At 36.1% G+C, this 22,801-nt stretch overlaps 1 protein-coding gene across 12 annotated transcripts in view; it reads right to left on the reverse strand.

Annotated features, from left to right (window-relative positions):
- EPHA7 (EPH receptor A7) overlaps positions 1–22,801 on the reverse strand; it is a 166,507-nt gene that overhangs the window by 99,148 nt on the left and 44,558 nt on the right. For 10 of the 12 annotated variants that reach the window (XM_083828318.1, XM_083828313.1, XM_083828316.1 and 7 more), the window contains 2 exons: positions 10,661–10,816; positions 9,457–9,792 (listed from right to left, as the gene is read on the reverse strand). In XM_083828318.1, the coding sequence (XP_083684444.1) occupies positions 9,457–9,792; positions 10,661–10,816 (492 nt within the window). Of the gene's footprint in view, positions 1–1,219; positions 1,315–9,456; positions 9,793–10,660; positions 10,817–22,801 lie in introns of all 12 variants that reach the window. The other 2 variants (XM_083828311.1, XM_083828310.1) reach the window with 1 other exon arrangement.

A 22,801-nucleotide genomic window follows, 5' to 3' on the forward strand; every position in this document is an offset into this window, starting at 1 on the left:
AATTTCCTCTAGAAATAGATACTATGATATATTTTGACTATACTAGTAAAGAACTACAAAAATGCCAAACTGCACAAAACAATTCATAAATTAAAGAGTAGTAGATATAACTGTTCAATTAGGAACATACCCATGGAGCCAGGGCTGTTTGTATCACAAGCAAAGCCAAAGAAACTACGCAGGTCAGCAAAATGTCAGAGATGGCAAAATTGTCTAGTCGTACTAATTTCTGGGACTATTCCAGAACCTGGAGAATCTGCTGCTGCCCGTGGAGATGTCATCACTGGTAAGTCAGCAATGGCTATCACTATTATGTCTTCTCTTCTTACTACCCCACTAGCATTAGGAGGATCAAGCCCAGCTCTTCATGGACCTTTACTTTGCTCTAGCTTTCCAGACAAGCTTGGCTATCTTCACCCTTGCCTGCCAGAAGTGAACCACCCATTCTTGGGCTATCAGTACTCCCCAAAACAGCTGGAAGGCCGTGGACCAGAAATGAAAGATTTGTATTTTTTCACCTAATAGCCTGGTTAGCTAAAACTGTGTTTTTCTTCCTAAAATAAATAAATAAATAAATAAATAAATAAATAAATAAAGTAGGCTTGCTGGCATATGCAACAAATAAAAAGTAAGTAGCCGAATAAAATATGATTTGTCCTGAAAGAGCAGCAGCAGAATCTCTGACTATATTTCTAATGAGAACACATATATAAATCAGACTGGAAATATATTGTCTTAAAATGCTGGACAAATATACTTGGCGACTCTTGCTAGACAGTTAATTATGAGATTGAACCTCAACACTAAGTGGTGGACTGAACCTTGCTTTAAGCTCTTGATTTGAGACATTCACTGCCCCTTCACACAGCACGTTTTTGGCATACTAACTACACTAGCTGTGATAGATTCACCACAAAGATCTTTCAGCTATTAAATAGGCACCAATGTGAGTAATCTCTCCCATCTAGATAGAAGCTGCACACTTAGCTATTCTATCATTTAAGCTTAATGGAGAAACTTCTTTAGCTCTCCCTGTTATAAGCTGTATTCTCTCTTAAAGATTTCCACAGGAATCATTACAGTGGGCTGGCTCATTGCCATGCTGTCATCAAATGTTTCACTCTAGAGAGATGTTACAGTTGAAGAATTTTTTAATTTAGTACATACAAGCTCAATTAGCATTTCAGTTATGATGGCACTTATGTATTTGCAATAGCACCTTTCAATAGTGTTCATTTCTCATTGAAAAGCATCTATGCACTTCGAGGATTTTGTTTGTTCTAGTGACAATGGGACTTGAATTCTTCAACAGGTCTGAAAGAAACCATCAAAGATTAGGAAATACAGGGTCAAAATATCTAATGTCTTATTTCGCAACAACTATGATCTTTGAATCCTTTGTATTCTTTCTAGGCAACATAAACAGATGAAACATCTTAATAAATTACACTACTGAAATACATTCTTAGAACTCTTGAGTACAGCGGTTTTTGTTAGATTAATTTAAGTAGTTTATATTATTCTGATGTACTGATATAATGATTTCAGTTTTGTTAATTGAAGGAGCTCAAAACTATTTTGTAAATACTGAAAAGCAAATCCTCACCATGCTTTTATAAGGCAAGCTATTAGTATCACAGGCAAGCATCACTATTAGGTACAAATGAGAAAAAAGAACCTCCACCAAACAAACTAAAGACATTTCTGAGAACATTTATGACAGGATCAGAACAGGCTTTCCCTTTTGCCAGTTTCTCCACTGTACTTCTCCCCTATTCTTAGGCCTATATATAATCATCCTACTATTTTGCCTAACAGAAATTCCTAAGGAAATTCTAAAGTTTCAGAACAGATATTTACCTACTTCTCATAGTCATCAACATGAAATTATTTTGGAAAAGGAATGACATATTTGGCCAGTATACCAAATAAATAGCATTGCATTCATGAAATCCTACTGGTGGTGTTCAGCACTTAGATAGATACTTCATCCAGATATCATACTACAGTTAACTGGAAGTGGAAAAAGGAAGATCTGGAGATGCAGTTCTGCTGCCAAAATCAAATATGTGAAACCTTTCTTTGCACATGAGATAACTAGTTACACTAACTGTGTATCAGCATATATAATTGTATCGAGCAATTTCTTGTTTTTGAACTGCAGGTATCTTGAAAGTCTTTGAGTTAGTCCAGGTCTTTACAGAACTAACTGTATAATAAATTGCATTACACAAATTGCATAATAAAGCACACGTACTGTTTAGCTCCCATTCAGTCTAAAAGGACCTACCACCATGAGATGCAATCTAACTATGGATGAAGGAAAGAAAAAGCAAAAGGCTAAAAACTCACCTAGCAGGAGTCAGAAGTAGAGCTCTTATTTCACAAACCTTTCTGGAAACAGTCATAGAAAATGTGATGCTACCACACACATTTTTCTTTTCAGGATTAGGTTTAGATTTTCATCACTATTTTTAAAAAGACATTTGCAGTACCTGAGGGGATGTCCATCTGAGGAGATGTTCAGTATATATTTGTAACGTTAGAACAAAAAGTGTCTCCAAGTCTCCTGTTTCACCCTGGCAAACAAATCTCTCCTTTCTTTGGACAGATTGTACTTCATATCACTTTCTTCCTCAAGTACATAGTTACTTGTTTTGTAACTGGTGGAAGTCTGCTTTAGTAGCACGTTTGACTGTGATGACATAACCTGCTATTTCAATAGTTCAGTGCACAGGAAAGTAACAGCCCTGTGGCTGTTATGCTCCTCCCAGCAGGTTGTTACCAAACATTTAACATACCTAGCAACTTGATCTGTCTATACCTAAATCAGAGCTTGGGCTGTGTGAAGCTGAAGCTTTACTTTGTCTTCATGTAGCTGAAAGCTCTACTGTAGATTCCTACTATGTTTATTTCTAAATATTGTAAAATTCACAGTCTCTAGTAGAACTCTCTTAGTATCTTGGCAAAAAATGATATCTGTTTCTAAAAAACTTTTATGGTACAGCTGTACAGGGGAGTTTTGATACCCATTTGAAAAACAAATTAAATCACATTTCTAGTATACTTGAATAAAAAATCAAATGTCATTCAGCCACAAACTGATGTGCAAAAACCTGCTACAGTCAGAGTCAAAATGTGATATGAAGTTTCATTTCAGGATGACAAAGTGCCCATTGCTTTGGTTCCTTTGTGTTCTGATAGAGCATAAGGTTCAAATCCTGCTCCTATTGAAGTCAATGACAAAACTTCCATTGACTTCAGCGGTGCAGGATCAGACCCTAAGCAACACAGCTAACATCTGTTTTCTTGCTTTCTCTCCTTATCTTTCAGTGAAAAATATTAGAACAAATTAGAACTAAATATATTAGAAAACAGCAAATACTACCAATGGACTATTCTGTGGTAAGCTTTTTTTTTTAAGACATATTGCTTATTATTTAAAGTTTATATATCTATATATATACATATTACATATATGCATAAAATTGTCAAAACTATGTATCGTATATGCCATAGTTTATTATAGTCTATATAACAGTTTCCTTCTTTGTGAAAATCCTAAAAACCAAATAAATAATAATAAAATAGAACTAATCTTACAATAATGCCCAACCTAGCAATTCTACAGTATCTCTATAACCTTGTGGATTTCACTGCATTAAATATGACCTGATATAATCAGTGAATGAACAAATTGTTTTCACCAATCTGATGGTATTTGCTATACAGAGACTGGAACTCTTATTAAGTTTTTATCCATCAGCTTAATTCAGGCAAACTACCTCCTGTCAAAATATCTGCATTATTAGCCTAGGGTAATGTGATTTGAGACCAACAGACAGTCTTAGTACACAGAAATAAACCAATCCATTTTTGAAATGTATTAAAAGGACATATAAAAACTAGAGGAATAATAACTACCACATGTTCATTTTTACTTTAATTTTACCCTTTTAACTAGGTGGCCATGGAGTGCAGAACATTTACAGTAGAACTATGTTGTCTGCCTACTAGTCCAGAAAAAAGCTAAAATAGATTAGAATGTATCTTAAATATTATTAATAATAGGCACTGATATCTTTGTAGCTCCCATTAAATAAAGTTAGCAAAATGTAAGCTCAAAGAACCATCATTGTAACATATGTGTTTCTAAGAACCACAATTTAACACAAGTAGTTAGGAAAAATTAGCTTTAAAAATTGTCTTTCTATAGGAAATAAATACAGGAAAACGTTTGGTTAGAAAGAAAAGAAAAACATGATTTTTATAATTGGAGTTATTTTTAAATGAAGCAATGGTTTGGAGTATATATACAGATAACGTAATCCTATCAATGTGGGAAAGCTGATCTGTGGTTGAAAGCTGGAAGATGAAGCATAGCTCAAAAAGTAGTCACTAGCAGGAAATCAAATGAAACCTGAAGCCAAAAGAAGTCCATTGAAATGGGAAAACATACCAACAGTGTTCAGTTGAACACTGAAGCTATTTATAATAAGCCATCATGTACCTCCAGACATGATCATTGGATGGAAGGCATAGATGAAAGTAGATTAAAACAACATGGAGGCAAAATGGGCAGACACTACAATGGTCTGGGGAAAGGAGAAAAGTGAGACTAGCACTGAACAGTGAGGTCAAAGTGACCGGGAAAACCACAGGCATAAATCTTGATTGCTGCCTCTGCTTTAGCACATGGCTAAAGAAAAGTCAAGCTTAAGTGAGACTGACAGGGAACAGCAAGCAAACAGATGGTCAACAGTGTGGAGACTATGACAGAGGAGACTTTCAAAAATGCATAGAGATAATTGAGAGCTGAGGAAAATGAATACAGAAGCAAAGAAGAGAAAAATGATGAGCGGCAATGAGCAAAGGATAATCTGAGTACAGGGAAATTCAAAGCATCTCTCCTGTTCAGAAAGACTTTTGAAGTACCTAAGAAAAGCAGAACCCATCACATGCTTTCATTCATTTCTTCTTGCCATATAAATCACTTGTACTCCTGCTAATACGTGTGATTTTATAGCAGGTGATGTTTTTCTCTTCAAGTTGTTGGGATAATACAGCTTTGAAAGATTCAGGTGTCTTGTTTGGTTTCTTGTTTTGTTTTGTTTTGCACATGTGTGAGATTTGGGATCTGCTTCTTGTAGGGAAAGGCCAGAAAATATGAACTCTAAGAGGTCAAAAAAAGGGAAAGGAAATCAGCATATACAAAATAAGTTGTTACTAAAAACAGTGATCTTAAGACTAAAGATTATGCTTCAATTATGGAATGAATCCATTTTTCTAACCATTTCAAGTTGTCAGCATTAAGTGCATCTGAAAGGGCAGCATGAGCTAACAGTGCTGTGGGGGACTTTTCTCTTGCTGTGAAGAAGCAAGCATTAGAAACTGTTCCCTGCATAAGGACAGAGAGCAGGCTTAGGAGCAGACATTTTAACTTTTGTTTGTCATGTTTGGTTACGGTAATAAGACATGATGAGTGTCTCCTTGGGTATGCTTTGATATGTTTTTTTCTTTCTAGTAAAGACAATTCTTTCAAATAAAGACAATTCAAACTGGCTCAGTATGGTTGTTTAAATTTTCTCAGACCCTGCTTAATGACAAGGTTCATCAAACCCATCTTAATCTTTTACAGAATCCGGGTAGGATGGAGGAATATCACCCCTTACCAGAGACCAGTTCATTGTCTATTCAGTTTTCAGAGGAAAGGATGTAGAAAGATAGTTTTAAAAATGTATTATATTTGCAAATGTGTCAAGAGAAAAATTATACAATTATTACTGAAACATTTTTTCAGTATTTACAAGTGTGAGTGCCAAGATCTGACAAATATTCATTTGTTGTGAAACCTACACATTTCCCTTAGACTTTCGAGTGTTTTATGGAAGAACTGTGAAATTTGGAAATAAATTTGACAGATCAAAAGGAACTTCCAGTACCACCTGAAGATGAATATCCTAGCAGGGAAGTGGCAAATTTTATCTTCCATAAACAACCATTCAATAAGCTTGCAAAGGTTGTGTTTGTCAGCTGTTTGCCAGCTGCAGCTCTTCAGTACATCCCCCTTTTGTAACTAGGGCTTGGTCACATTTAAATCTGAATTCTATAAGGATGCAGGGGTTCACATATAGACCAGCTGCATTACTGGGATGACATCCTGTGTTCTTTATATGATGCTAGATGGGCAAGATATGAAATAAGATGGTTTACTCCTTGGGGACTTAGGGCACTTAATCTTTTGCCCCGATTCTCGCTCATTTTTTTTACGCTTTTGTCTAAAAAACTAAACAGCAACAACAAAACAAACAAAAACAAAAAAAAATACAAAACAGTGAAACAAAAAGCCTCATGGTTCTTGGCTGCAGCATAAAAATATGCCATATGACAACTGATAGCCTAGTCACAAAGACTTTAACACAGGGAAATGAATAGTGGTAGGTCATATTTATGTACATGAGCAATGTGAAATGCTACCTTCCTACCTGTAGTCATTTTGTTATATTATTTTTACAAATACAAATAGGTGGGTTTTTGTTGTTGTTGTTTTTATCAACCATCTGGTTCTTTTCTGTGACACGTTCCCTTTGTCACATCAGAAGCTTGTTATATGTAGGTGAAAAAACACTGGATATATCCCATAACCCCATTCTTTTATCAATAATTTCCTATTATCATTACAAAATTATTTGAACGTTGTGAATATGACCAGAAAGCATCAATTCAATTAAAACAAAACTACAAAGGGAAAATCTCACTGCAAGTCTCTGTGCAACTGGTGAACCTAGTAATTATATATAGCCACCTATTGTGCTAGCATAATAACATGTGAAGAAGGTTTAGTTAGACACATTTACACACATAAAAAGCAATATGGGCATAGAAAAACTCATTTTTGCCAAAACTATTGAACAGTCACATAGTAACAAATGAGAGCTGCATGAACTCTAGTTTACTTGGCTATAAATAAATCCAACATTTTCCTTCTCTCTGTGGTAAAATAAAATAGAAGCACAGAAGCATAACAGTCTCCTTTGAGCAACCAGTCTCTTTCTGTTCAATTATAGTCATCAATCTGTTCCACCTAAAATATTTTCCTCCTTGAGAAACCAAAGAAATCCGTATTAGGATCCACAACATGCTGTTACAAAAAATAATGTAAAAGAAGTCTTTCCTTTTTGTGAATGCATTTGTTCTGAAAGACTGTATTTTCTTTAACATGAATTTTGTAATTCAGGTGAAATAGGCACTTTTATATATGTGCCAATATATGGCACTTTTAATCAGTAAATGTCAAAGTACTTAATGAAGAAAGATAAGGGTTATCTTCATTATAAAGAAAGAGAAAACTAACAAAGAGAACTTAAAGCCATTTTTTTTCAAAACACGTTTCTTATGTATGTTTCTTTTATATGCCCAACTGGAAGCATTTAAATTCTGATATTCGGAAGTGCTAAATAGACAAAGCTTCAGCTGTACGAGGACCCTTTTTCTCAACGGTGACAGTGTTCGGACTCTGCAGCATTGGGAAATGCTTGCGTGTGCATAACCCCACAGCAAATTGGAGAGAACAGGGCGAACAGGGTCAGGTGTCCTGCTGCATGTTCCTATACAACTTGTCTAGGTGGGTGAATGTCTTTCCATTACTTGAAATCACTAGGTCCAATTTCGATGTCTTATGCAAGTTATAGTTTCACTAACATCTCTGGACTTGACGTAAGGATCATTTTGTAAAATCATATAGCTCATGTATAACATAACACAGGATAACAATATCATGTCTCCTGCCTTAAAAACCTTATGCATCTGTGACTATGAGACCTCAGGTTAATTAACTACAGTGAATTTTCTTGGGGGTAACACACCAAAGTTCTGAATAAGACTTCTTCATCTTCCCAAGATGTGATACCAGTCACTGAATTATACTGTCTCTTCCTTTATACTGTGTGCCACTGACTCATCAAAGAACATGAAGTAAAGCCTATTTGATTTAGCTAAATAGGAAAAAGTCCAAATCCTCTTTATGTAGTAGAGCTGTACAGACATCTGCAGGGAGCAGAACACTGTCCACCTGTGTACATTTGAAGAATTACAGAGAATTATTTTAAAGATGAAGAGTCAAGATGCTAAAATACTATAATCTTTGGAATAAGAATAGTTTCAGGGTAAGTTCTCTGTACTCAAAAACTCATCAGAAACCTCAAGAACTGAACGAACACAGAGAGCAATCCTTTCAGTCACAGAGATGGTTCCAAAATTATATGAAATGTGGATTTGGTATGCAGGTAAGCACTATGGGGAAGTTAAATAACCCATAAATATTCCGGAATAACTTTAACAAATACATAAAATATCCTAGGTTTGTGGGTGAGGAGTGGGGAATGTGAATTGAAGTAAATTTCTTGTACTTTTTTTTTTTTTTTAAGTGACCATCTTTAAAGTAGCTAAATAACTACATCTTTCCCTGTTTGTTCATTGTCCGTGTATGGTAAGCTTATCCTTAGTGCCAAGCATTACTGTAAGGGAACACTTCTACAAGAAATTATATATGGTTAAAAAAAGAATAGGTTGATCGCAATAAAAATTTTGCCCCAGATGTAACTATGAAATATCCTTCTAAACATTGGTCTGCTGTTCTTATAGCAAACATCAGTTATTCAGCTCATGTTTTCTTTTAAGGCATTTCTTTAGAAGCAAGATCTTGCAATTAATGTTTGGTTTAAGATAAAAAAGAGACAAAAGTTTAGTTTTAATATCCTCTCTTAGAACCTACAGTGAACTACAGTAGATCCAGAGGCCTATGATTTTTAAGAAGAAGCAACCTATCATTTCAAAATCCCAAATCAGAGAACTCAGCATGCAGACAACTAAAGCCCTTATCCCCCTGGGGTGATACGCTAGTTTGATTTTATTTTCCCTGACATTTCACCTGTCAGATTATGATAAGTAGAAGAAACAAAGAATAATCATCACATTCTCACTGAATCTCATAATCAAATATCTGGAAATATAAGATAAATTAGAAATGTAATCCCGAAGGAAAACATGAACACCAAAAAAACTATCAGTCATCCAAAACATCTTCCAGTGACCCAGGACTCCTATATAGGTTTAAAAGATTCAGAAATGAAGCCTGCATAAGACTGTTGCATCTACTTTTTCTTCAAATACTAGGGAATGACTTACAATGACATAAGAAAAAAGTGTTGTGTAATAATAATAATAATAAAGCTATATGTCTTCTTTGAGTCTTTCATGTCGCTTTCTGAAGTAATTCCTGAGGCCAATAAACAGAACAGATTATCATGAAATAGTATAAAATCAAATTAACTAGTTGGCAAGGTGAAAAAACTAATGAGCCAGAACACACCAAACATGCTCCTGATTTACTGCATCTGCAGTTTGTGTGTTCCCAATTTCTCTTAGCGTTGAGATTCATAAGTGATGAAAACTTACCTGCTTGACCGGTGGTAATACTAACAGCTGCAAAAAGCCTCTGGGAACGACTTAAGTCAGAAACCCCGTTCACAGCTTCAACTTCAAATGTGTAGTTAGCATGAGCTAGCAGGTCCATGACAGTGACATAATTATCTACTAATCCAGTTTGCTGGGGCATATATCCAATGTTACTCCCACAGGGAACGCATTCGCCCTGCTCCCAGCTGCACCTCTTGCACAAAATGCGGTAGGTCACATCATTTCTTCCCCCATTGTCAGCAGGAGGACTCCACTCCAAACTCACAGTAGTCTGGTTGATATTGAAAATGAGGTTCTGTGGTGCAGATGGAGGTCCTGTGTAACACACAAAAAAGTCCAGCATCATGCACAGAACCACCATGGGACATGCAGTTAGCATTCTAATTACTAAGACAGAAAATAGTTGAAGCATTTTTCTTCACATAAACATTTCATTACTTTTTACTACAAGCTGTATAAAAGCTTCCTTGAACTCACTTGGCAAGAGCTTTATTTATTTTCCATTAAGGCATCAGGCTAACCATTGTCTGTGTATTTACTGCAACTGACTTGAGATGTTTCTCTTCTGTGCAATTAAAAAGATTGGTTAATGTACCTTAAAGGTTGCCTTTTATAGTTTTCCTAGTGTAGGATTTGTTCCTTTCTTCTAAACATACAGAACCAATCATCTAGTTCTTTGTTATGAGCTCTGATGTGATTTATAGGTATTTGGCGCTGCTTTGGATTTAGGAGACTTTCACTATTTGAACCACCAATCTGTGCAGGCTAGTCTATTTGCAGTTGGAAGGTTAAGCCAGATCCAATTACAGTTCAATCAAAGCTCAAATCCACACACGTTACTTTTCATGTTACTCTTTTTAGGTATTATATCACATAAAGCATATTGTCTGCAACAATTTTAAAGCCATGGGAAAACTATGCCTGTATGCTATTACAATGAGTTACACGTTTACCCAACATGCAATGTTTTCCAATGTTATATCAAGCAAATGTGAAAATTACATTTATGCTGATTCCATATTCACTGTCAACTTTTTTTTTTCCCCTCTGCCTTTCAATTTCATTTACTGTAGTAAATGTACCTTTCAAATATAGGAAAAGTCAGCCGAAACTACCAGCTACAAATGGCTGCACCTGGTTGGTTAAGCAATGTCCTTTACTATTAAATTCATGACTGACTCACTTGTGCATGCGACATATGGTGGATCAGAAGGTGCTCTGTAATAGCTATCTTCACAGTCGCATCTTGAAGATCCTTCCTTGTCAGAAAAGCTGTGAGTAGGGCAGCGGGAGCACTGCAGATCTTGTGAAGATGATTTGTAGAACCCACGGCCACAAGCTAAGGCAGAACAAAACAAATTAAGATTTAGATTTGCACAGACCACTATTCTGATTTTTTTTTTTCTGTCCCTGTCATATGCAGTACACGTTGCTGAGAACACCTAAACTACCCACTCTATTACAGTGGCAAAGTCAAGATACATTCACAATTTCTTTTTCTTCAGTTGGTGCTATTAACGATTTTGTGGCATTTTTATGAATGCAAGCATACGCTACAAATACCTCAGCAGTTGGCAGCACAATGTTTTAACACAGAAGGCCACAGAAATATAATGGGCATAATTTTTCACCAAAGAAGAGTACAATAATGGTTTGAAACAACTGAATGCCCACAGTAGTCCTAAACAAGGGAAAAATGTCTGAAGAAGCTCTTCTTTAAGGCTACTAAAATATTTCTGGTATCTGAACCAGCTGATTTGGAATTAATGGAGCAAAGGTTACTCTTCCCTGATCTGAGAAACCCAAAGAAGCTGTAAACCACTAGCAAACCCTGAACCCCAGGAAAGAATGAGGTGTGAACACTTGTTGGACAGGCAACACTGGTATAGAACAAGCAGAAAGAGTGGGAGGGCAGACATCATAAACTGCACAATCACTTTTTTTTTTTCCAGTTTCACAGATAAAAAACTAGGATCAAATGAATTTAACAAAACCTCCAAGGAAAAATTAGATGGTGGATAACTGGAAACATGCATGCAAGTTCATTTCATATTTTGTGTTGCGGGCTGTGAACCCATGAAAGTAAAAATGTGATGTGTTCCAAAACTTCTATTTAGAAATATTTTTATCAGCTATTGTCACAGTTCCCAAAGCAGAAACATCCATAAAACATGCCTATAACAACACTCTCATGCAGATGAATGCAACTTAGAAAGCCAGCTTCAGAAGTGCTTAACTACGTGGGCATTAGGGGAGAACGAAGAAGAAAATGGAGATCACACAATGTTCAAACTGGAAACAGATTAAGACTTCATTTCAGCGTTGAGGTTATGGGCACACTTACAAACACTGCCAACATGAAAAACTGATCACAAAAGTCCTCCAGAACTTTCTAATAAAACAGAAGCTTTTTCAACCATATTATTTTATTCAAGTTCTTTTTTTTTTTTCCATCCCTCATAGACAGTCTAACCTTCTTCTAAGCCTCCACCTCTATGTAAAGAAAATGGACTGTGGGTGAAACTTAGCATTGCATATCAAAATATTAAAGCTAGTTAAATAGTCATTCTGAATTCAGAGAGAGAGAATTTACTTTGGTTATATTCATATTTGCTTGGATGTTTTCTCAGAACAGAAATGCAAAGTATCTGAAGACACTGATATTTAGAAGAGTTATTTCAGTTGTCGGGTACTGCAGTGATAAAAAGAGCAAGAAAACAATGAGCTTTATCTAAATCTCGCCGAAGTTGATGAAGAGTGTCTTTTACTTTAGTAGCATTTGGACTAGACTCACAGTGTAGTTGTGGCCACATGACTCTTGTTAATCTGTTGAATCTTAGGCAACTGAGAGAAAAACTTGGAGGTAAGATAATAACAGATTAAAGTTGATGAATTAGTTAAAACAACACTGTATCACACCATTCTAAGATAAAAGGAAATTCTGACTCTGTACTACTCTCTATCAATATATTACCTTTCTAAAGAAAAAACATGCCTTAAGGACAGAAATTGCCATATCATTTAGTTTGTCATGCTGAAAAAAAAAACAGTGAATGGAAGCTATATTACCTGGCAGAGAAAATTAGCATGTAAAGCATGTATCCTTTGACTTTGACAAAGGGGCATGGGTTTGCATTAGAAAAAATCAAGCTTTGCTTGTAAAACATGCTATGGTTTGATTCTATCACAGTAGCTGTTACATATAACATTAAGAATAGGAGACAAAGAATCTTAGAGAAGCACTTCAGACAAACATAACCAGTGAAATCATAATTGTGGCAAATTTAACTCAGAATTAGCCTTTTGATCCTTCATTCAAGATAGTTTCAAAATTTCCCAATCAGAGTCAAAAAGCACAAAAGCTGAACTGATTTGTATTCATGTACCTTAAGACATATATTTAAACTTCTGTCTGCTCTTTCAGTACTTGCAATTGAAATGTAGCTAAAATTACCAAATAATAGTTTCCTGCCTTTCTTAAATAGTCAGGCTCCTCTCATGCTGAGCAAAACTGGACAAATACACTGGGTCTTACAGCACACAGCCCTCTGCAAAAGCAAAGAGCAACTTAAAAGGCAAAGATCCCTACTGTGTTTCCAGTCTGTCCTTCTCAGCAGGGAACATTACAAAGCAAAGACACAGAGTAAAATAGAGATTTCAGACAGAAATAACAAAACGTAAATAGAACCCCCATCCTTCTTTTTTTTTTTTTTTTGATGGCTTGATCAAGACATTTATATGCTTAGTCACTTACTATTTAAAGTAAGTGTGCATTTCTTATTAGAGTTCAAAGGATTTGAATGTCTGCAACTAGTTTGCATGACTGAAAGCCATTTATTCTCCCGCACAGCACACCAGAGGCGGCAGGTTTAGGCAGTCGAACCATGCTACGATTCCATTATCCTTTTTCTAACAGGAGGCTTATCTGATGACATTTAGTAACCATTCCTTCAACTCATACACCCATAAACGTGAGGGGCAGAGTACTCCAGCACTGAAACTGTTAACAGTACAAAAAGATTGCTTTTAAAAAGCATTTAAGAAACTTTATAGCTCTTTAGAAAGGAGGGTATGCAAGAGTATACATCATAATTAAAAGCACTCATTGGAGGAATACAACTAAATTATTTTCCCATTTTGTTTCACAAGTTGAAATTTATCACAAACAAATGTTCAGCCTAGTAGTAGACTACTTCTATTGCTCATAAATGAGGGTGCAATGAATCTTCACCTGTTTTTAACATATATCATTGTCCTTGCCAAGGAATTTACAACTGAAAACTCTACCAAGACAGACTGTTGCATGGACCACTGACCAAGGTGTGATGACTTGCCAGGGATCTATTATAGATCAAAGGTTGGAAAGAACTGCTCTAAAATATTTTTTGCAACTTTATTTTTTTTCCTTTTGTCCTATTTTGCCAAATTCTCATGGTGATTTTTTTTCATATAATAAATAATTTAAATACATTGGTTTGCTCTAATCTATTTTAAATCCACTTAATTTGACCCAATTTGATTCTTTACATAATATTTTTAAGATTATAAGGATAGGTGGTATAACATCTGCCACTACCTCCATGAGCAACATTAAACAAATGTTAATTGTAAAAAGAAGAAGAATAATTAGGCAAACATTACTTGGAATTTTGTACATGCAAATTAAAGGTAATAAATCTAAAAATAAAAGGTGTGTACTGTTTCAGAAAAGAATCTCATTGAAAAACTTGAGGCAACTCAAATTGTATACGATCACATTCATTTTAACATTTCAATTCACTGGTGCAGGAGAGCACTCAGCAGCAGCACTTCTTCCCTATAAAGAGAGTCTATCTTGTAAATCAAGCAATGATGGGAGATATGCTGTCATGTGTACCTGGTGAGGCAGAACTGTGGAGGTGTAGCCATAATCCTTGCTAGTGCTGGTCTAAGTAAAATGCAAACTCTGGTTCTCACCCAAGCAAGGTAAGATCCAGGAGTGGTTTTGTTACTGAAGGGCTTCTGGGTTACTGGAAAAGTTGGGGGGGGGGGGGGGGGGGGGGGGGATGAATGCCAGCACGAAAGAAATTTACTTCCATTCAGCGTGATGTGTCATTTTCAGCTGGTAATTTACAGCTTTCCCCAGCTGAAGCTCCTGTTTTGTTCAAACACCTGCTCCAAAGTCTTACCCATTCCAGGAAACAGTTTCAAACCATACGCAGTCACACTTTACTGACAGCACAGAGGCAGAATAAAACCTACTGGTCTAATGTAAAACAGTCTTCAAAATGTAGCTGCTAATTATTTCCTCATGTATTACAAAACCAACAATACATAGAAGAGGGAGTTGTACCTCAGACAAGTCACAATTTTTGCTTACTATCTTAGCCTCACAACTGCTAGGGACTGATCAACCATGACCTTCCAGGACTACGCAGCATCTTAGACTTCTTTATTTGCCTGTGACAGCCATGGCTGCCCCTCAGAGCAAATCTTCCCACCTTCTCTACAAAGCAAAGAGATTTCTTCTGTTCAGAAGCTGGCAGAGTTCCACCACAAAATACAAAGATTATGTGAAATGCCCCCAGATGGAGAAAGAGACTCCTTCACCGCAGAGCTGAGGTTTGAAACTGAGCAGGGCATTGTGATTTCATATTTAAACTTTCTTGTCTAAAAGCCTTAGATAAAGACCTACACTATTATGTTTGCATATGATGAAAGACCCTAGTGAAGATGATACTAACAAAATTTCTTGGCTTGTACCAAAGTGCTTTCTTCTTCTACATCGAGTTGCACTCAGCCGTAACAGTGGTGTATCGTGACAGCGGGATCTGGCTGGGCAAGGTTGCAGTGCCAGTGCAGGATACCTGTTCAAAGATGCATTTAGCATGTGCCATTGCAGTCAGTGTAATCACAAACATTTTGAGACAAAGTGTTTTGGAGTCATTTAAGGACTTATATAAATACTGTAAATAATGGAATAGTGCAAAACCACAAGTAAATACTGAGATGTAAACACACACTACTGAGAACTACGATGCCACCTCTGTGGCATACCAAGGCATTAACTATTGTAACTAGAGGTGCTGACTGCAGCTTATGTAGAAAAATAGCAACTTCTCTGCTGTGAGCTCATCACATGCGTTAGTGGCCTGGCAGAGATCAAATAATGTATATTTTTCTTTTCATGTTTATAAAAGAAAATTAAAAAAAATTCAAATTCCCAAGAAGAGAGAATAAAGGCAGCTGTGGAGAGCAGCAAACAGCATTCTGGAGTCCCACTTGTGGGACAGCAAAAAGGAAAAAAAAGGACATGTTAAATACTGCTCATTTTTTATGTAACCTATTCACTATAAACGCTATGGAGATTCATTCTGCTTCTAGGAGAGCTAGGGGACTTAAATTGGGAGGGATGATGGAAATACTGTAAGGGCTAAGAATGACATGTAACAACTCGTGGTTCTATAAACAAAGAAATAGTAAACAGTTGTAGTGTTACATTAGTCAAGAAACTTATTTGCTACAACAATACTACAAACAAATAAATCTCAATTTGTAAGAGAAGTGCAAGGCTTGCAGTTTGCATATCAACTTAAGACTTAAAGGGCATAAAATTGTTTCAGCATGTTAGACACTTGATTGAACATGGCTTTTGATTATAATTTTTTAGTTTACATGAAAATAAGGAAACATAATGAGTTGCAAGGAGGTGACTGCACTAATTACTGTTTGATACCATTATAAAAAGTAGACTGGCACAATGGGAGAAAAATAAAGATGACACTGTGTTACCAGAGTTAGATAGCTTGTCTGTTTATTCTGGTTTGCTCACCACTCACTGCGTTTGCTGTCGTAAGTAAATTCTAGTGGCCTACATGCCATAGTTTTATGCACACTGAAGAAGGTGAAACTAAAGTTTTAAACCTGATAAATTTTCAAAGTCAACATCAAAGGATGGCAAAGATGTAATCACAGAGTTTCAACAACTTATGAAGTTGGGGCTCTCCCCTTGTCCTACCCAGAACCATGGCAAAATGACTGCACACCTCAGGGGAGCTCAGGCATTCTTCCTGTTTAATTGAATAAGTTGACTATATGTAAAAGTGGTCCTACACATTGCATTTTTTCTTATAGGCAATGGCTAGAATTTGTTTTATAACTGTGTGGTTATAAACTTCCATTCTTGTGATTTGTTTTGTGTTATCTTAACTCCCTACATTTATACCCTCCCTATGCCTGTGAACATTAAAGACAATTCAGCTAACCCCCCTTTTCACAGAAATTATGAATACACAAGGAGTTTTTGCAGATGTTTCCTGGATGAAGTTATGCAGCTGCAAAGACTTTATTAATTATAAAATGCAAAATGGATTGTTCTGTAATTGAAACTCTCTGGGGCTCTGATACATTTGAAAATTAATATACATACGTGTATAGTCAGGACATAGATGGATGCTGTTAGATTATTTATTACAGATGGATATTTTAGCTAATGCAGAAAAAAGGCTGGTCTTTCTCCACTGGAGCTTTCAAATATTTGCTTCATATTAATGTCTATGGTTCCATAACTCACGACTGAAAGCACAGCTTGCAGAAACAGTACTCCCACTGCTAGTGTTGCTGACCTCATCTACGATGGACAGGTCCGGAATCTTTATTTTAATCCTATTGACAGTGACTCAGTGGGAGTAATTAGAACAGTCGGCCACAAATCCAGACCTCCTGTCACTGATATATTAGGGTTTTTCACAATGAAAATGAGCAGCAGACAAGGAGGATGAAAACAACATGGGGTAGTGATTATAGCAAGATTTGTCAACCCCATTCTGTATTAACCTGCTACAAACATATGACAATTTGGCATGGCAGACACCAGAAATGCAAAATGCTTAATATTCCACAGTATCAAAAATAAAATTTTGAAAGAAAAATGTCTGGTGGGTGTTGCTCTCTTATGACATACTTGACTGATAGATCACAACATCAGCCACAGGTCCTTTTAAGCCAACATATCTGAGAAGTTTAGATAAACTGAAAGCAGACCATTATAAAATAATTCCCAAATGTGGATTTCATTGTGAAATAGTAGACATAAGAAATCCAGTTACAAAAGGAGACTTTATAACCTCTGATCCCCTTTTCCACTAATTTGTGTACATTCAAGTCATGACTATGTTTGAAACTGTAAATTACTTTTATAGTCAGAGATGGCATCTGTTATGCCTTCTCTGGCACCTAATATATATTGTTTTATAAGGATCTCAGACTGTAGTATTTTATTTGTCTAACTACTATACAATGATAAATGTCTAGCTGAAAAAGATGTTTATTTTAGCTTGATTTTTAAACTGCAATAGCATCTAAAGATTATTCATGTTTGAACCGAGGAATTATGTTGTACGGTTTAGCCAGAGTAAACTCAAGACTCTTAATGGTGCCTCAGCTATAGTGTGAATGACATATCTAAATAGGGCTGTCCTGTGGCTGCATACCATCATCCACCGAATGTTTGCTGTTGTCTGTCAGGAATCTCTCAGACCTTGTATTCATTCGCCAAGCCTAACATGCCCTTGTTGTCTAAAGTCCTGCTGATGTCTTCTGAGAGATGTTCACATACTTCTGTTCACACAATAAAGATCCCAAAATAGGATGCTTGCTATGTAATAGTAACTTACCCACATTTTTTTCACCAGACAAAATGAAACATCTACCTCCCTACAAATCTGCTTCAAAAAATTACTGAGTATGTCATCACGTGCGCCTATTTAACCTACCTAGTTGCAAAGAAATTTTATAGGCACAAAGAACTATTCTATGGTGGTTTGCTGGCTAATTTACACACAAGGACAAAGCAATCAGGCTGAAGTACATAGTCCACAAATCAAAGAATACCCAATCTCACTATACTGTAACAGCAAAATTATTTAGAATGTAGAGATTCTAAGTATATAAAAGACTACATTTAAATGGCAACTAAAGAAACTGTAATGCAGTTTTGATCAGAATTAATAAGTGGGTAGCTATATTGAACATAGTGTACTGAGGCTATGACACAATGTTTCTCTACATTTTCAGAGTTTTCAAGGATTTGAGTATTTGCCTCTCATTAACTTTCCTGGAAAACACAAATACAAAGCCACTCCACATTTTGGGAAAATTAACTTGAGAGATACAAACATACAAAACCACAGACAGATTGGAACTCCATTATGGAACACAGAATTCAAATGTGAAAGGTGGGTTAGAGAAATGAAAGGATGAGTCCTTGGTTTTCCTTTTCATTCTTTTCTTTTTTTTTTTCCTCCTTTTCTTGCTCCATGCCCACCCCCAAGATTAGTCTTGAAAGGTGCTGAAGTAGCTTTTGCACTGAGTTAAGTGACAGCTCAACCAATTATCCAGATTGGGAGACTAAAGACTCCACACTTTGCAGGACAGTATGTAAATTCATCATAAAAATGAATGCATGCGTGCAGTTTGGTCAGCAGTAGAAATTTTATCCATCTTCATCAGAAGGTTCTCTACCAATTGGAGAATTAATGGAAAAATGAACTTGTTTTATTACTAACTTCTGCATCTTTGTTTTTTGTTGTCTTTTTTGTTTATTGGGGGGGGGGGGGGTAGTTTGGGGGATTTTTTTCATCTTTGACTTGGTAATATATAGTTATGAACTTTTTAATTAATATTTTCATTAAAAAATACATGGTTAAAATTACAGTGACTATTCAGTAAATCTAAGAATAGCAATTATTACTGAAACTTATGTTATGGAAGTAAGGGTATTCTTATAGGAAAGTTATATGATTAACTTAGGGGAATAGCACATCACCTACATGCATCACCAGAAAACACATTACTTCAACAAAAAGAAATCAGCTATGCAAACTTCACTGAAATTACTACTTTCATTTCTAAACAGATGTATGAAAAAATCATGCTAAAAATGTAGCAAACCTCTGTTAATGTTAGCTTGTATAAAATTCAATTCTAACAGTCATAAGAAAGGGAAAAAATACTGGTGAGAAAACGAGCTTTTTCTTTAACTTTTTAGCTTACCTATTGTTTGGGTGTAGCTCAAACAATGAAACACCAAACAATTCCTAATAGTCTACAAGCTAGCTTGCGTTATACACTGTTCTCTTCTTGCAGTGCAATACTACCCCCCAACTCCTCTGCCATCGGACAGATTCTGCACAACCATACCTTGTCAGAACATACACAAATTGATTATTTGAGTTGCTTAATTCACATTCAGGCTTTTTGACTGCAAACATGTCCTGGGGAAGGTTCCCTGTTGTTTCCTACAGAGAACAAAACACATCACAAAGAGCTCCAAGCAGTAATGAAAATAATGAAATTCTGAGTTTTTGTTTCAGTCTTGCTTGTTTTCAAAACAAAAATACAGTAAGACACAATAATTGATAAATTACTTGGAAAATTAAAATAATTTGCAAAAAATCTTTAATTTAAAGCCAACAGGACTCCCACGGTCACCTCACCTAAACTTCCAATGAAGTAAAGAGGATTTCATGAAAACAAACAAACAAACGAAAACCTTTATAAAGGTATGTACAGCAGAATCTGAGGTACTGCTTACTAGATAGGACCTGCATTTTTTTCCCTTTTCCCTCATTTTTTAAAACAACTCCATTGTTTAAGAATCTTCTGGCATCACTGTCTTTACTCAAATGAAGAAAAAAAAAGAAGACTGTCCCACTCTAAAGAGCTACATCACTACACAGCACTGCTGGAACTATGAGACAATAACCTTCCCTAAGAAGCAGTGGGCTTGTCCCCTGACATGACCTTCTCTAATGCCTATTAAGCTCCCAAAGACAGTCATCTCCTCTACTAAATGAACAGTGATAGTCTTGACAGTTTAGCTGCTAGACTCCTCTGATCAAGAAGTCACAGTATTTTTCACCAGTTCCCACAAAAGCCATTCCACAATATTTGCTAAGACACTGGTTGCACATTTTCTGCCTTTCTGGAAGCAACACTTTGAAAATTCCATGAGAAAAAAACATTAGCTGGTGAAGGGAAGACTTGCGATAATTTTTTTTTTTTTTTTGGTAGAGCTGCTTCTAAATTATCAGGAGAAGACTGGAAACAGGATTAAGATTTTGTCCATCATGTCTATAAGGTCTGACCAAAGAGACATGGATGAAACTTCCAACCTGCCTCTCATCCTTCAGAGCTGTTACCTGATGTACAAATCCCACAGCCATGAGGGATACACAGCCCAAGGAGGAGTGGATGCATGCAGCAAGGCTACCTTCAGGCAGGCCCCTCTGCAACTTTCCAGGACATGCAAACCTGCCTGCCTGCCTGATCCCAACCATGGGCAATAGTGGGTGGAACAGTAGTGGCTCTGTTCAGCAGATGGTTTTCAGGCCATATTTTCCTTTGCAGGAGTCCATGAAGTTCACTTAGCACTTGACTCCTAAAAGTGTGTACACTCAGACACTCTGAGCTGCTCAAAGGCTGGATGTCCAAAATACAATGTAGATGCAACTACACTGACAAAAGAGTTCCCCAATAGCAATATACTTATGCAAAACATAAAAAATACTTTACTGTACAGGCACGATAGTTCATATGTCACTGTAGCCTTTTTTACAAAACCTTCCGACATACTACTATAAAAATAACTTCATGTTGTTATATTGGCTCCTCATTCTAGTTTAGTCTGTAGCCACTACATGTCTTTGAAGGCACAGCACAGGAGCAGGGGGCTGAGAAATGATAGAACCCCTTCTTTCAGCAGCAATGCTTTATTGAGGTATTAATAAAATGTAAAGTTAGTAAAAATACAACCTGAGTAATTTCTTGTACTTACAGGGAGAAAACAGTGCTATGTTTGCTCATTCTGTCTGCCTTTATGCCATCAATTCCCTCCTCACACAGAGGACTCCCTCCTGATGCCCCAAAATCCTGTCTAAAACAACTATCCAGTTACAAATATAATGGGAGAATTTCCTATAAAGGCCTAAGACTAATCTGAAATCATTTCATAGAACCTTTTTGTCCCATATGAAATAACTGAGGTTTTTGGGCGGAACCTAAAGTATATGGTTAAGGATAAAGTTATCTGTAAAGGAAGTGGGGGAAATAGATTTGTTGCTGTACATTTTCTGAAGCTTTGACACAACCAACTTGATGGAGATGTTTAATTTAATTTAACTGTAATGGTGCTTAATAATTGGCTGGCAAGAAATAAATCTAGAGGGCTTATTCATAAAATAGAACAGAAGCAGACATCTCTATAAGCTTTCCAATTCAAATTAAATTAAAATAACTTAATAACACATTTTTGTTTCCTTTGGACAGTGACCTACCATTACCATTCCAGGCCTGAATCCAGCAGAGATTTTTCACAGGTTTCTGTAACACATTCCTCAAGGCTATCATTATAGAGCAGACAAATCCATCCAAACAAAAGACTAGCTTCTAAGAAACCTCAAGAGCAAAAAACTCCACTTCTGCACAACCGTGCTACTGAATCTAAAAATAACTTTAGTTGCATATGCTGGTTTCACATATTCTAACATTTAATGTTGACTGTCTTACTCAGAAAAAATTATCATGCCTATATGCATGCACATGCACTGTGATGCTTATGGAGGAACATTTATACAAACAAAGTAACTGTTATCCCCAGTTACATTTTGCTTGGAGGAGGAAGAAATAGAAATACTTCTAAAAAGGAAGCAAAACATACACTCTAATTTCTTTAAGAATGGATTCCCTTCCAGGTTCACAGAAGCCAGCAATATTTTTATCAGTTCACATACCATGAATTTAAACTCTCCCTGTAAGTATTTAGCTATAATCTTTCAAAATAAAAATGGATTTAACCTCTTCATCTAAAGATTAGAATATCAGTGTATTAAGAGATTACAAACACACAGCTCCACTTTAATGAAGAATAAAAAAAAAAGGCATAAAAAGGAATAAAATGTGGAGAAACTTTTTTCTTGGTTTGCTTCAGTATGTCTGTGTTAAGAAAGAACACAGCTAATTCTCTGACATAGTTATCTGATACAAGTTTTTATGAGAGAATTTCCCAGCTCACACAATGCTTTAATTCCAAATAGTACAGCATGAGTTGTGATATAGTGAAATGAAGTTGTCTTTACTAATTGCACGCTTGGAGTAGAACTGTGTCTTACAGCAGAGTGTGTCAAATCTGCCTGGCAGATCCTTATGATTTGGAAATGTCACTTTCTACTAAGCACAGAAAAAATGAGGAGGGGCAATAAAGCAGCCCAAAGATAGCAGCCATCCAAAAAGATAAAGAACACACTGAGGAAAAGCAGACAACAGATTGTGGAGACAGAACAATCAC

Source organism: Anser anser, assembly GCF_964211835.1.
Source record: "Anser anser genome assembly, chromosome: 3".
Classification (NCBI taxonomy): domain Eukaryota; kingdom Metazoa; phylum Chordata; class Aves; order Anseriformes; family Anatidae; genus Anser; species Anser anser.